This window comes from Amblyraja radiata, chromosome 14 (genome assembly GCF_010909765.2).
Source record: "Amblyraja radiata isolate CabotCenter1 chromosome 14, sAmbRad1.1.pri, whole genome shotgun sequence".
In the NCBI taxonomy this organism is placed as follows: Eukaryota; Metazoa; Chordata; class Chondrichthyes; order Rajiformes; family Rajidae; genus Amblyraja; species Amblyraja radiata.
The window spans coordinates 29,138,331-29,155,008 of record NC_045969.1 but is presented as its reverse complement, the minus strand read 5'-3'; the positions used below and the strand labels follow the sequence as shown (position 1 = coordinate 29,155,008).

The following is a 16,678-nucleotide window of genomic DNA, read 5'->3' as shown; positions in this document are numbered from 1 at the left end:
AGTTGAGCTGTTTCGTAGTTACACATCTTTTCCCTTATTCCTCATCTAAATGTTCAAAATCTGTCAATTTCAAATGTAAAATTAACAGATAGCCTTAATGCTATTTCTAGAAGACTCTCTCTGCATGTAGAGTGTTTCCTAACCTCACCCAGAAGGAGAGAAATTAGAAGAAGGGGTCTCAGAACAAAAGATATTGGTGTATGAAGGTTCTGGAACCAGTGGGTGTCTCTACAGGGTTTCCTCGGCAGGGGTTGTCCTCGGCAGGGGTGGTCCTCGGCAGGGGTGGTCCTCGGCAGGGGTGGTCCTCGGCAGGGGTGGTCCTCGGCAGAGGTGGTCCTCAGCAGAGGTGGTTCTCATAAGGGATCCTTGGCGTGGGGGATTCTAACCTCAGAGTGCCCTTGGCGTGTGGTGTCCTTGCCGCAGGGGCTCTTCCGCATGTGGGGGAGGGGGTCCTTTCCCAAGGTTTGGGCCCCACCCCCAGGCTCAACAGTGTTCAATCAAAGGTGCCATTTGTCGGGGACTTGAAGTGTTGCTGCTCTTTGCAGACATTCTGGACCTCATTTTTATTAAAAAATATCGTTGAAATGTTTTTTTTAAACATTTATCACACTAAAAACATTTATATGTTAAAAGAAAATTAAAATTATTTTGAAGTTGCAGGGAACACTAGGAGAAGTGTTCACTTTTCCCCCATGCACACTCCTTCCCATTCCACTGGAGACCCGTTGGTCTTTTGCCCTGATCTGCTCCAGCACAGTCCTCACACTCCACCTCAAATCCCCCAGAGAAGCAGAAGGGGGAATGATGCTGCCCCTGGCTTAAGCACTGGACACTGAGACATGGAGTGGCAAGCTGTGGTGTGTCCAGGTATGTGTGCTGGTAGTGGGACAGGTGATGTGTCCCAATGAGGAGCAACCCAATGTTACTGTTCGCATGATGCATTCTCTGCCATCCAGCATCTGACACCTCGGTGTTCAGTTGGTAATGCTGAACAGTTTATCTGTTTGTACTTCTTTAAATGGATCAAGACTCATGTTTAAATATTGTTAGTGCTACCAAGTTAAAGGGATCATCCAGACACTTTTTGAAAATAAGGAGGGAGGTTCCCTAAGTATCCTGATCAGTCTTTATCTGTCTCCTAACATTAATAAGTTGCATGTGTAGGAAGGAACTGCAGATGCTTGTTTAAACCGAAGATAGACACAAAAAGCTGGTTGGTGACAATAAGTCACATGGTTGTCTGTGCAGTGAGGGTATGTCTGCACTTCAACTCCAGAATGAAAATGCTGGAAACACTCAGCAGGTGGGACAGTGGCACAGCAGCAATGTTGCTGCCTTACAGTGCTAGAGACACGGGTTCGATCCTGACTATGGGTGCTTTCTGTATGCAGTTTGTACATTCTCCCTGTGACCGTGTGGGTTTTCATGTGCTCTGGTTTCTTCCCACACTCCAAAGACGTACAGGTTTGTAGGTTAATTGGCTTCGGTAAAATTGTAAATTTAAAAAAGTGTATAGGATAGTGCTAGTGTATGGGGTATTCGCTGGTCGGTGCGGATGGCCGAAGTGGCTGGTTCCGTGTTGTATCTCTAAAGCGTAGAGTTTAAATGTCAGACTGCATCTATGGAGAGAGAAACAAAGTTAACATTTCAGGTTAACTCAAGATGGCTGCTTCAAAAGGGCATCAAATTATACCAGTGCCCAAGAAGAGTAAGGTGACGTGCCTCAATGACTATCGACCAGTGACATTAACGCCTGTGGTGATGAAGTGCTTTGAGAGGTTGATCATGGAAATCAACTCCTACCTCGACAAAAACCTGGACCCACTGCAGTTCGCTTACCGCTACAACAGATCAACGGTGGATGCGATCTCGCTGGCCCTCCACTCCGCTCTGGACCACTTGGACAACAAAAACTCATATGTCAGGCTGTTATTCAATGATTACAGCTCAGCATTTAATTCAATCATCCCCTCCAAGCTGGTTACCAAACTCGCAGAACTGGGTCTCTGCGCATCACTCTGCTATTGGATCCTCGACTTCCTCATTCATAGACCACAGTCTGTTTGTATTGGTGGAAATGTGTCAGACTCAATAACAATCAGCACGGGAGCACCTCAAGGCTGCATGCTCAGCCCCCTGCTGTACTCACTCTATACTCATGACTGCGTAACCGGTCATAGTGCGAACTCCATCATCAAGTTTGCTGACGACACCACTGTTGTGGGACGTATCACTGATGGGGATGAGTCAGAGTATAGAAGAGAGATTAAGCGACTGTCCATATGGTGCCAGCACAGAGGAATTGATTGTGGACTTTGGAAGGAGTAGGATGGGGACCCACAGTCCTGTTTATATCAACGGGTCAATGGTTGAAAGGGTCAAGAGCTTCAAATTCCTGGGCGTGCACATCTCTGAAGATCTTTCCTGGTCCGAGAACACTGATGCAATTATTAAGAAAGCACATCAGCTCCTCTACTTCCTGAGAAGATTATGGAGAGTCAATCTCCAATCTGTATGTCAAGGAGGACTCTCTAACGTCCACAGGTGCACAGTAGAGAGCATGCTGACCGGTTGCATCGTGGCTTGGTTCGGCAACTTGAGCGCCCTGGAGAGGAAAAGACTACAAAAAGTAATAAACACTGCCCAGTCCATCATCGACTCTGACCTCCCTACCATCGAGGGGATCTATCGCAGTCGCTGCCTCAAAAAGGCTAACAGTATCATCAAGGACCCATACCATCCTGGCCATACACTCATCTCCCTGCAATCTTCAGGTAGAAGGTACAGGAGCCTAAAGACTGCAACGACCAGGTTCAGGAATAGCTACTTCCCCACAGCCATCAGACTATTAAACTTTGCTCGGACTAAACTCTGAACATTAATAGCCCATTATCTGTTATTTGCACTTTATCAGTTTATTTATTCATGTGTGTATTTACGCATATAATGGTATATGGGCACACTGATCTGTTTTGTACTCAATGCCTACTATGTTCTGTTGTGCTGAAGCAAAGCAAGAATTTCATTGTCCTGTCTGGGACACATGACAATAAACTCACTTGACTTGACCTTTTCTCTGAACTGTTAGCTTTGATTCTCTCTCCACAGATGGTGACTGATCTGTTGAGTGTTTCCAGCATTCTTTGATTGTTAATCTTCTTACCCCACCATTGGGAATGTCAGTGTTAAACCCATTGCACATACTAGATTGCTGGTTTGAATGAAAGACCAGATAATCTATTTAATTCATGTTAGGTGATGGATTGATAACAATCTAGACACGGGGGAGAACACATCTGCACAAATCCACTCCAGTGAGTGGAAATGTTTCTGTGTACCCAAGGGAGCAGACCAAGGTTTAACCTTAGGTCTGGAAGGTAGTACCTGGTATTGAACCCACAGCCACAGACAGTAGATCACTGTGGAGAATTTCCTGGGAGTGGTGGAAACAGGCAACTACTTTTGTACAATGGGTTTTTACTTAAAGGTAATTTAGTTGTATTCATTTATATGTACATTAAAAGACAACTCCATTAAGCCAAATACATAGCATGTGGAGTAGTTTTCCTGTTATAGTTAAGTCACTACCTACTTGTATAGGGAGTCTGGAGCAGGCCTCAAAGGAACAAAGTGCCTGGGGCAAGCCGAAAGAAGCAGGGAAGGCCTGGAGATGGCGGGAGAGCTGAGATGGTATTACTGGATTCCCAAAGCTCTGGCATGGTATTGTAATAACAGAAAACAAAACGAGAAGAAAATATCTGTTTATAAGTTGAAATAATTTGAAAGTATTCATCAAGCACAATGGATGGGTTTAGGACACACAAACCTCGGGTGGGACACAAACCAACGCTGTTCCCTAACTCTCATCTTGGAACCAGGTGAGGTCACGTTGATCCAGGTTAGTCTGCCCGTGTCAACAGGCTATTTGCAAGGTTCAAAACCAGATAGGGGCAATGCATCTTTTCTTCCTGATGATCTGTAGCATTGGTATGAAACAAGAAATGGGTGTGAGGTTAAGTTCATGTGGCCCTTGAGCACGTCTGGTGAAATGGAGCCCTCATTGGGCTGTATCCACTAATCAATCCAGAGATTGAAAGCACTGCCCAGATGTGCTCAATAATGATCCCTTCACAAATGAATGCAAGTTTCTGGAAGCCCCACAGACATTACATCCAGCTTTTGTCACCTGGAGCCTGTCCAATGGTTTAGAGAAGCCCGTGATGTAAATGGATTGTTGTTCCTTTGTTCTGCCAACTGTTTCCATGAGGTATTCACCTCAGCAGCAATACGTAGGTGAGCTGCTAGACACGTGTGCAGTGATGGTTGATTGATCTGCCGTGTGGTAGCTTTGAAGCAGCAGATCTTATCTGCCCTTCTGATGGAGGTCAAGTTTAATCAAACAGTTTGATTATTTCTTGTCCCTGATGAAAAGGGGTCTAATAAAGAGCTTATCCACCCGGACCCCCAGCCAGCTGTGTCTGGTTTGTTTGGGGTCAGAGAAAGGCCCACCTTCCTATATTCCTGTCCATCTTCTGCTTTCAATAGACAAATGGTGCAGGAGCAGGCCATTCGGTGCTTCGAGCCAGCACCGCCATTCAATACGATCATGGCTGATCATCCCCTCCAAAGTACTAAGAATAGAGAACCAGGACAATTTTGAGAACTTGAACATTGGCCTAAAGAAACCAATGGGGCAGATTTTAATGACTCTTTGTTGAAGAGTCCCAAATATGATTCCTTACGCTGCCCAATTCTACATGGACAGACAAAAGTTCCAAACACGTTCCTCCTAAACATGACTGAATCCTCTGCTATTCCATTATTATACAACATATGTTTCAATGTTTCAACTTTAAAATGGGATCTTGCATGGTCAGTGCACACCAGGTTACGTGACTGCTTTGGACGCCCAGCATTGCACGGCTTGGGCAGACCTGGTAAAGTTGATCTCACTGTCTTCCCCTGATATTAATTATATCCTCCTTGTTTTTCCTTTATACCAAAAATGACCAGCAATTTTCAGTTTTAAGGAAAGGTTTCCATGAAACAATCCCTGTACCACAATATTTTTCTCAATGCTACAGTGAATCATGAAGGAGACAGATGGATAGTTATTTGAGGGGGTAATTGTCCAATGATGCTTAGCCAGTGAATACTCAGTTGTAGAAATTCTGCATGACAGAGGTCACTTTCAGTGGTGAATTGAAAAGCAGAGCAAGTCACCATTGTGAAGTGATCTCCATATACCTTCTATCCTGTCTATTACTGCTTCTTTCTATGCTTTGCTGCTGGCTACTCTTCCTATCCTCTGTGGTAACAATTTACTGTCAAGCTTCAAGCTGGTTTTCCAATTTGCACTGATTTCAAGAATGCCCAACATTTGCAAATGAATTTAATTTTATTAATTGCAGTTAATCAGATCATCTAGATCAAGTTACTTTTTATGTAGAGTTTAGCTCTAATTGCAGTACGATATTAGCAGTGATGAAAAAGAGAAACTGATGGAAATGCTCAGCAGGTTTGGCTGCATCCGCTGGGTTACCAGCCACAGACCTGCTGCATGTTCCCCGCAGGGGATTTCAGGATTAATTTCAGATTTCTTGCATCTGCAGTTATTTTTATTTACAATATTAGCAGAATATGCCATACACATCACAATGGAGCATTTTATTTCCTTTAATGCCATCAACATCAGGCTGTGTTTCCATGACCTTTGTAATTTGAGTTACTGTATCAACTCACAATTTTAATGGGAATATGCATCTTTTATATACCTGTTACCAAATTCTTCACACCTCATATCCAAATTCCTTTTCCAAAACCTTCAATTTGATTGAAGGTCTAAAGAAGCATCCCAATCCCAAACAGCACTTGTTCATTTCCCCCCGGATGTAGTTTGACCCACTGAGTTCCTCCAGCACTTTGTGTGTTACTTTCTGTTGTTTGATCATTTCTGCCAATAGTTTCCACATGCATTTCTATGTCCATTTCAGTCACAAATTTCCCCTCTGCACAATCGGACCAATGGATTTGCATAAAACGCACACAATTTTTGTCAGTAACTGTAATTGTAACATCCAAAGGTAAGGTCAAAGCATCAAATATCAAAATTAAATACATTTTCAGGATAACATTAAGCCACTAATCTGTTTAGTATATTCTAATACTAAATTGACCTGCTTCCTGATAGTTCCGCCTACCTGAGTTTGGCAATACATTTCTGAATCATATCTTTGACTATAATGAACTGAAGGAAAGTGCATTGCTAGAATATAAAATGTATCACATTTCCCAAGGAGTTATGCTCTTTCTTTAGTCTATTTTGAAAATTAGACAATAATTTAAAAATAGATTGAGGTTATATTTTGTACTGTTATTTTTCAATAGCTTTAGAAGATGATGACCAGACTCTTCCGAAACTCTGCTGCATTGACTGACTTATCCAATGGCTGATTACATTGGTAGCTGTGTTAATTGGCAAAAGGGTGTGCGCGTGCGTGTGTGCGTGCGTGTGCGCTGTGAGAAAGGCTCTGACTGCCTATCCAATCTGTGCCTCTCCTAATTTTATATATTACTATCAGGTCTCCCCTCAGCTTCTGGAGCTCCAGAGAAACCAGCCCAAGTTTTCCCAATCCTTATAGATAAAAGTCTTTGATCCAGGTACTATTCTGATTAACCTCATCCCACCCTCTCTAAATCTTCCACATCCTCGTAATGGAGTGACTAGATTTAGAAGTTGAACTCACTGGCTGAAAATTGAGTTAAAGTGCTTCTGATCACTTCTTCTTGTGTGCAAGTTGGCTTAATGGCAGCCTGGTTATACTCTGAAGAATTCCTGGGGATACTGGAGTGTATTCTATGATATAACATGCTTTTGCTGCCTAATTGTTGTTAGTACATTGGTTCTTTCACAAGGAAGTAGCCAATTCCCCAGCCTGTCGCTGTTCCTTTAGGATTTTATTCACCTGGCATTACCAGAACTGAACACACTTCTAAAGTTACAGTGGTGATGGCAAAATTGGAAACTCCTCTGTGTAAAATAATAATTTCGAACAAACACTGTCAAACATTCAAAGCTACATATAAACATAGTTTACCAGGTTATTCTTTAACAATTAGTCAACATTGGAATCTATGTTTAAATGCTGCTTTTGAATTTGGAATTTTCAATCATGAATATACTGTGCACGTGTTAAACCATTTTTTTGATATATAAAAGCAGAAAATGCATTGCATCAGGCGGTGTCTGTGGAGAGATATTTCAGATCAATGACCTTTCATCAGATACTTGGTTCTCTCCACAGACTTTGTCTGAGTCGTAGAATATCCCCAGCATTTCAGATTTCCAGCATTTGCAGTTTTGTTTTAAATGCTTTTTTTGTAGTAACTTTTTGAAGTCTTTGAAGATTTTGAAGCTAAGTAATGATTGTTTCTTTTAGACTGAGAAAGTGAAGAAGGAAAAGAAGCACTCATCCAGTACAGGGTCCAGTGCCACATCCACCTTCAGAAGATCCCAGTCTCCAGCAAACATGTCTAAAAGGTCATCATCACCTGCGGTGAAGTAAGTATTGCTCATCTCAGACGTAACCTTTGCGTACTCGAATCAGAGGCTGATTAGGTTCAAATCCATCTCTAGCTGGTGAGTCCTGGGCAATGATAACCCAACCTCATCGCATCTGGCCAGGGCGATGGTCTCACTGTGTATTAATGAGCTGAATATAAATGCAGTGATGAAATGGTCTGCCTTGTGTGGAGGTGAAGAACAGTGGCATACTCATGGAATGACACAGCAAGGAAGCTGTCCCCATTGAGCCCATGTCCACCACCACCCACCCACCCACACTAACCGCACACTAATCCCACCTTATTCTCTCCACATTCCCATCATCTCCCAGATTGCACTGTTCCCTTACACACTAAGGATAATTTACTGATCCAATTAGCCTATCAAATTGGATACGTTTGGGATGTGGGAGGAAACCAGAATCCCTGGAGAAAATCCGCACATCACAGACAGCACCAGAGGTAAGGACTGAACTCAGGCTGCTGGAGCCATAAAGCAGCAGCTTTACCACTGCACCACTATTCTGCACTCATACACAGGAATTACAATGGAAACGAAGCCCACAGAGCCAATGTATCATGGAGATCCATGAGGGTGACTTGAATCCCCTTAAACAAATGAAAACAAAACATTCAGTAAATCAGTCCAAAGAGTGACAATAAATGTCTTAATGAGGAAGAAGTGCAATCAAGTTAGGTGAGACTTGTAAGTGAGACTGTATAGACTACAGCTCGGCGTTTAATACCATCATCCCTTCCAAGCTGGTTACCAGAGCGGTCGGTGTTCCCTTCCGGTTGCGAGGGGGGCCCCCGGTGGGGGTCCCTCTACGCAGGGATTCTCCCCCTCTACATTGGGGACCTGGGGTGGAGGGTATTGCACCGAGGTGTTCCCTGCAACCTGTTTCTCTCGCGGTTCACAGACTCGCCAGCTGCCTGCCACTTTTGCGGGCTGGAAGAGTCTGTGTACCACGTGTACATGGAGTGCGTGAGGCTGCAGCCACTGTTTGAATATCTAAAGGGGCTGCTCCTTGCCTTCTGGCTGCATTTTTCACCCACCATCCTCATCTTTGGACACCCTGTGCGTAGGGGAGAGGGGAGGGCTGAAGATGTCCTGGTTGGGTTGCTCCTGGGCCTGGCCAAGCTGGCCATCCGCGAGTCACGGCGCCAGACGGTGGAGGGCTCTACCCGAGCCAGCTGCCTGCCCCTTTTCCGGGGTTACGTCCGTGCCCGGGTGGGATTAGAAAGGGAATAAGCCCTGTCTGCGGGCACCCTGAGGGAGTTCCGGGACCGCTGGGCTCCGCAGGGTGTTGAATGTATCCTCAATAAGGATTGTATCATAGTTGTATAGTAGTTTATTACATGTTTGTATTGTATTATGGTGGTGGGTTCTGGCTTGTTTTATTGTAGTGTAATATTATTTTTTAATAATTGAATAAATTTATTAAAAAAAATAAATAAAAAAAAGCTTGTTACCAAGCTCACGGAACTGGGTCTCTGCGCATCCCTCTGCAATTGGATCCTCGACTTCCTCATCCACAGACCACAGTCTGTTCGAATTGGCGGAAACACTTCATCCTCAGTAACAATTAGCACGGGAGCACCTCAAGGCTGTGTGCTCAGCCTCCTGCTTTACTCACTCTATACCCATGACTACGTAACCGGACATAGTGCGAACCCCATCATCAAGTATGTCGACGACACCACTGTTGTTGGACGAATCACAGATGGGGACGAGTCAGAGTATAGAAGTGAGATCGACCGATTGACCAAATGGTGCCAGCACAACAACCTGGCTCTCAACATCTATAAGGCCAAGGAAGGGAGAGAGGGGGGGGGGGGGGGGGGGGGGGGGGGGGGGGGATATATCATGATTATTGTCCCCCAGTTTTTGGAGGTCGAGCAACAACAAAAAACTAATTGTGCCACCCTCAGGGCACCATAATGTTTGGGACACATGGATTCACAGGTTTGTAATTGCTCAGGTGTGTTTAATTACCACCTTAATACAGGTATAAGAGAGCTCTCAGCACATAGTCTTTCCTCCAGTCCTTCCATCACCTTTGGAAACTTTTATTACTGTTTATCAACATGAGGACTAAAGTTGTGCCATTGAAAGTCAAATAAGCCATAATGAGACTGAGAAACAAGAATAAAACTATTAGAGATATCAGCCAAACCTTAGGCTTATTAAAATCAACTGTTTGGAACATCATCAAGAAGAAAGAGAGCAGTAGTGAGCTTACTAATCGCAAAGGACTGGCAGGCCAAGGAAGACCTCCATAGCTATGACAGAAGAATTCTCTCTATAATAAAGAAAAATCCCCAAACACCTGTCCTACAGATCAGAAACACTCTTCAGGAGTCCGGTGTGGATTTGTCAATGACCACTGTCCGCAGAAGACTTCATGAACAGAAATCCAGAGGCTACACTGCAAGATGTAAACCACTGGTTAGCTGCAAAAATAGGATGGCCGGGTTACAGTACTTAAAAGAGCAACCACAGCTCTGGAAAAAGGTCTTGTGGACAGATGAGGCGAAGATTCACATATCAGAGTGATGGCAAGAGCAAAGTATGGAGGAGAGAAGGAATTGCCCAAGATCCAAAGCAATTCATCTGTAAAACACGGTGGTGGGGGTGTTACGGCGTGGGCATGTACGGCTGCTGAAGGTACTGGCTCACTTATCTTCATTGATGATACAACTGCTGATGGTACTGTAGTAGCATAATGAATTCTGAAGTGTATAGACACATCCTATCTGAGTCGCTGCCTCAAAAAGGCTGGCAGTATCATCAAAGACCCACACCATCCTGGCCACACACTCATCTCCCTGCTACCTTCAGGTAGAAGGTACAGGAGCCTGAAGGCTGCAACAACCATGTTCAGGAATAGCTACTTCCCCACAGCCATCAGGCTATTAAACCTGGCTCGGACAAAACTCTGATTATTAATAACACATTATCTGTTATTTGCACTTTATCAGTTTATTTATTCATGTGTGTATATATTTATATTATGGTATATGGACACACTTATCTGTTTTGTAGTAAATGCCTCCTATGTTCTGTGTGCTGAAGCAAAGCAAGAATTTAATTGTCCTATACAGGGACACATGACAATAAACTCTCTTGAACTTGAACTTGAACTATCTGCTCAAGTTCAAACAAATGCCTCAAAACTCAATAGCCGGCGGTTCCTTCTACAGCAAGGCAATGATCCCAAACATACTGCTAAAGCAACAAAGGAGTTTCTCAAAACGAAAAAATTGTAAATTCTTGAGTGGCCAAGTCAATCACCCGATCTGAACCCAATTGAGCATGCCTTTTATATGCTGAAGAGAAAACTGAAGGGATAAAGCAAAGCAAGCATAAGCTAAAGATGGCTGCAATGCAGGCCTGGCAGAGCATCACCAGAGAAGACACCCAGCAACTGGTGATGTCCATGAATCGCAGACTTCAAGCAGTCATTGCATGCAAAGGATATGCAACAAAAGACTAAACATGACTACTTTCATTTACGTGACATTGCTGTGTCTCAAACATTATGGTGCCCTGAAATGGGGGGGGGGTTTGTATAAACACTGCTGTAATTTCTACATGGTGAAACTAAAATATATAAAAATGCCATTCATTAAAATCTGACAATGTGCACTTAAACCACATGTGATTTTTTTTCTATTACAAATCTTAAATTGTGGAATACAGAGGCAAATAAATAAATGGTCTTTGTCCCAAACATTATCAAAGGCACTGTAATGTTCCTAATTCAGTATTTGCGTTACATTCAATTCATGTTATGGAAATGCGCCTTTTCAGCAATACCATGATTGAATAAAAGGTGCCAGGTGGAGTAGTAACGCCATAGCAGTTTGCCACATGCAGTAAGTGTGAGTAAACATTTAATATTGCTGAGACATGTTTGTTTTGTTTTCCACAGGGCCAGTTCAAAGACTCGAACACAGTCTCCCAGCTCTTCCAAAGAGTTTCCGCCATCTCCAACTTCCAGTGGAAAGTCTTCTCCCATGAGGCGGAGGCCATCTTCGAACAACATTGCAGAGAGTGCGAAAAAGGGCAGAGAGAAGGGAGAGGTGGCACGACAGAAATCCGAGGAGGCAGAACAAGCTGAGAGTGAACCTCCATCTGTGACAACTCCAGTCAAAGAACACGACAGGAAGAAGGCAGCTGTGAGTGAAGGTGAGTACAACACCAACTTGTATTTGGTGCAGGGCCTTTCATGCAATGAAACATCCTAAAAGCCTTCAGACAAAAGGTGGAGAGATAAGGACAGCATCCACTAACTGAGCAAGGACGATAGCTGTGTTGGAGAAAAGAGAAAGAAAAAGGAATTTAGGGAGGAGATGGCCACAGCTCGGGGCAAAGGCAGCTGAAGGTGTGGCAGCTGATGATGGAGCAAAATATAGGAAAGGAAGGAGGTCGCAGCTGAGGAGCACAGATCTTGGGAAGTTGTAGGATTGGAGCAGGTGGAATATTTTTATTTATTTATCACTTTTTTCAAGATCTGCCGATGGAAAAGCCAGCATTTATTGCTCATCCTGAAATGGCTATGAAATGAATGCCTTGTTGGGCCATTTCAGAGGATTTTGATAAGAGACAACCACATTGTTATGAGTCATACAGAGATTGGGTGAGGATGGCAGATTTCCTCCCCTGAAGGCCCTAGTGAATCAGATGAGTGCTTATAACAATCCAGATGTTTTTATGATAATTATCACTAATGACCAGGATGTATCTTATATAAAATGCTATTTTACGACCAAAGTTTAATTCCCCAGTTGGTTCCTGTGATTTGAACCCTGGTTTCTGGATCATTAGTCCAGGTGTTGGGTGGCATAACCACCACCTCATAACCATAGAAACATAGAAATAGGAGTAGGCTGTTTGGCCCTTCGAGCCAGCACCACCATTCAATATGATCATGGCTGATCATCCAAAATCAGTATCCCGTTCCTGCTTTCTTCGCATATCCCTTGATTCTGTTAGCCCGAAGAGCTATATCTAACTCTCTCTTGAAAACATCCAGTGAATTGGCCTCCACCGCTTTCTGTGGCAGAGAATTCTACAGATTCACGATCCTCTGGGTGAAAAGTTTTTTCCTCATCTCAGTCCTAAATGGCCTACTCCTTATACTTAAAGTGTGACCCCTGTTGTCTGGACTCCCCCAACATCGGGAACATCTTTCTTGCATCAAGCCTGTTTAATCCCTTAAGAATTTTATATGTTTCTACTATAAGATCCCCTCTCATCCTAAATGCCAGTGAATATAAGCCCAGTCGATCCATTCTTTCATCATATGTTAGTCCCGCCATCCCGGGAATTAACCTGGTGAACCTACGCTGCACTCCCTCAATAGCAAGAATGTCTTTCCCCAAATTAGACCAAAACTGCACACAATACCCAGGTGCGGTCTCACCAGGGCCCTGTACAACTGCAGTTGGACCTCCTTGCTCCTATACTCAAATCCTCTCACTATGAAGGCCAACATGCCATTTGCTTTCTTCACTGCCTGCTGTACCTGCATGCTTACTTTCAGTGACTGATGTTCAAGGCCACCCAGGCCTCGTTCCACCTCCCCCTTTCCTAATCTGACACCATTCAGATAATAGTCTACTTTCCTGTTCTTGCCTCCAAAGTGGATAACCTCACATTATCCACATTATACTTCATCTGCCATGCATCTGTCCACGCACCCAACCTATCCAAATCACCCTGCACTATATGGTTTAAACTTGAAGATGCTTTGAATGGCCTGGCAGCTCACTGTTTATTCTACTGGTATGAGACAATATGGACCCTAAAACAATAAAAGGAGAGCATAATTGCCAGGTGAATTAGCAATGACTTTAAACACACTAGAACACTTGAATTCAACACGTAGAAAACAGTTTTCATGATTGTAATAGCTTTAATGCAGAAAAAAAATTCTAAGACTCCTGACATACATCATATCAAACAACTTTTACATGAGCTACCTAAGATGAGGTTAGTGAGGGCAGAAGATCAAAAACCTGCAGCAGCTTAAAGGAGATGAGAGTGGTAGGGAAGGAATGCATGGATTTGGCGACTGAAGTCATGGCCACCAATGGTGAGCGATTACAATCAGCACTGAGCAGAGGCCAGAATTGGAGAGCTATGCGTATCTTAGATGCTTGTAGTGCTGGAGATGATTACAGCAGGCCAAGATCACATGGGCATTGGGAAACAAGGATGAGATTTTTTAATCCAGGTCTTGCTTCAACGGGAAGCAATGTAGGTTTGGAAACCCACAAAAGTGATGGGGATTTAGTGCAAGTTAGTGGACAGGTAGCAGTAAGAGGGAGAAGAGCATAAAAACAATCAAGCCCAGAGGTAACAAAACCACGAATGAGATTTTATCTGCACACAGGTTGAGGAAGAATGTAATTTCAAATTTTTGGCCCCTTGAGTCTTTGCCGGCTCTCAGAGCAATTCCATTAGCCCATTATTTCCCAATAATTTATTCTATCTTCCATGCACGATGTCCCCCTCCCCAACTTCTACCATTTACCTATAAAAGGGGCAAATCACCTATCAACCCGAAAGCCGTTGGTACATGGGAAGCAACTGGAGCACCTGGAGGAAACCCACGTTTGATGAAGTAAAATGAAGGCTGTTTTTTTTTCTGGGTTTTTTTTTTTTTCCCCTGCTCACTTTTCCCTGTCTCTTCTTTCTAACAACTTATAGGTCTATTGCATGTTCATATTCTGACTAAAGGCCCTTTGACTGAAACATTAACTCTCCTTTTCCATTCTCTGTCGATGTAACCTATTGTGCAGAGTGTGTATAGCATCTTGTATTTCAATTTCAACCAGTACCTCATTTTGTTCTCTGACTATCACTGATATTTAGCCACATTTGCAAATCGTCCCCATGTGAAGCAAATCCATTGTGGCCTGTCCTGTGGTTTTATATTGAGCGATAGCCATGTACATGTTATATTTTCATCCAGTTTAGATTTCAACATTGTGTACTTTCTACTCTGGATTTTCTTAGTCATAATGTTTGACGGAATTCTGTTTCTCTTCCAGATACATCCAGCAACAAGACCATGGCAGGAACATCAAGTCCAGAGGAAGCAGCTAAGCTTCTAGCAGAAAGGCGAAGACTTGCACGTCTGCAGAAGGAGATAGAGGAGCAGGAGCGGCGAGAACAGGAGGAAGCTGAGAGGTAATGATTTATTAATGCTCGCCTTCATTCATTGCAAATTTATTCATCTATCATCTAATGTTGAAGTCTCTTTACAAGAAAAACATTGCATTTTGTGGCATCTTTCATGTATCAATATGTCACAAGGTGCTTAATGGAAGTATAAATCAAATGTGACACCAGGAGAAATTAGGTCAGGTGTGTAGTGGCCATTTGGCTAGAGGGAGTAATCTCTTGAACGATATAATAATCTGCCACAACATGGTGATCAAAATGGTGGTAAACTATCAGCTTAAAGGAGGAGAGGGTGACAAAGGAAACAGATTCCACAGTTCAAAATCCAATAATGGTGCAACAGTTACATTTGGGGCAGGTCAAGAGGTCACAATTGAGATCTGTAGCTCCCTCCATGGTGGGGCGACATTGATTAGGTTGAGGGAGGGGCAAAGCCTCGAAGGGTTTCAAAACATTCACAGCTTGCACTCTGGTGCCTTGTCAGTGCCATTTACTTGTCAATACATTCAACAGCAAATTCCAAACTGTTACCTTATTAACTGGAAGGACAAGGAAACACCACCACCTGCAAATTCCTCACCAAGTTATTCACTGTGCTGGAGAGTCTCTGTTTCCTGATCATTGCTCCAAAGTTCCTGGAATTGCCTATTGCCTATTAGAATCACCTTCGCCTCAGGGCTTGGGCAGTAAACACTCTTTAGAAATAGTTGATGATTTGAGTGGAGGATCAAAGAGGGTGATAGTAAGAGGGAAAAGGTGTGACATAGCGATTTTTGGATGATGGGCGACCACCCTACCCACACTCACAGGTCCAAGGATAATGGATGAATGGGTTTTGGGATGTGGGCAGCATCTTAGTACATCTTGTGCTTGTTGAAGGAAAATGAAGGAAGAGCTGGAAAGAAAAGAGGCTGAAGAGAAGGCACGCCGTGAAGAAGAGGCACGCAGGCTTGAGGAAGAGCAGAAACAGCAGGAGCTGGAACGTCAGAAGAGAGCAGAGGAAGAAAGAATCTTAAAGGAACAGCAGGAGAAAGAACTCCTGGCAAGACTGGAACAGCAGGTTAGTGATGGGGTGATGTTTTGATCTTGCACTGGGGCAGCACGGTGGCGCAGCAGTAGAATTGCTTCCTTACAATGGCAGAAACCCGGGTTCGACCCTGTCTACGGGTACTGTTTGTACGGAGTTTGTACGTTCTCCCTGAGACTGTGTGGGTTTTCTCCGAGTTCTCCAGTTTCCTCCCACATTCCAAAGACATGCAGGTTTGCAGGTTAATTGGCTGCTGTAAATTGTCCGTAGTGTGAAGGATAGATCTAGTGTAGGGTAATCGCTGGCTGGCACGAACTGTGGCCGAAAGGTCTGTTTCCATGCTGTATTCTCTAAACTCTACTATACACTGGATTTGTGAGTTTTACCTCCTCAGCTTTTTGAATCTTAAATGACATTGGACAGAGGGATGCAACAGTCCTGGTGCAAGATAGATGAGCAGTGTAACTTTCCTTTAAGTAGACTGACTAAAATCTCATGAAGCACTCTTACAGTAATAACCTGTCCTCTTTCCTGCAGAGCCAAGAGCTTCAGAAGATAAAGTGCAGTGCTCCTTACCTCTCCCCTCCCCTCCTTACCTGTCCCTTCCTTACCGAATATGATGCCAAGTTAAACTAATCTTCTCTATTGGCATGTAATCTAGCTCCATCTACAAGTTTGCAGATTACATTGTTGTGAGCCGCATCACAAACAATGATGAGACATAATATCGGAAGGGAATAGAGAACTTAGTAATATGTTGTCAGGACAATAACCTCTCCCTCAGTGTCAGCCAGATGAAGGAGCTAGTTATCAACTTCAGGAAAAGTGGTAGCGTACATACCTCAATCAGCATCAATGGTACTGAACTAGAAATGGTGGAAAGCTTCAAGTTC

The 16,678-nt window shown here is 43.5% G+C and overlaps 1 protein-coding gene across 1 annotated transcript in view; it reads left to right on the top strand.

Moving 5' to 3' along the window:
* The window catches only part of map7d2 (MAP7 domain containing 2), a 90,709-nt gene that overhangs the window by 50,059 nt on the left and 23,972 nt on the right, over positions 1 to 16,678 (top strand). Inside the window, exons 8-12 of the mRNA XM_033033510.1 lie at positions 3,601 to 3,720; positions 7,440 to 7,561; positions 11,499 to 11,755; positions 14,626 to 14,764; positions 15,638 to 15,818. Coding sequence (XP_032889401.1) covers positions 3,601 to 3,720; positions 7,440 to 7,561; positions 11,499 to 11,755; positions 14,626 to 14,764; positions 15,638 to 15,818 — 819 coding nt within the window. The remainder of the gene's footprint in view (positions 1 to 3,600; positions 3,721 to 7,439; positions 7,562 to 11,498; positions 11,756 to 14,625; positions 14,765 to 15,637; positions 15,819 to 16,678) is intronic.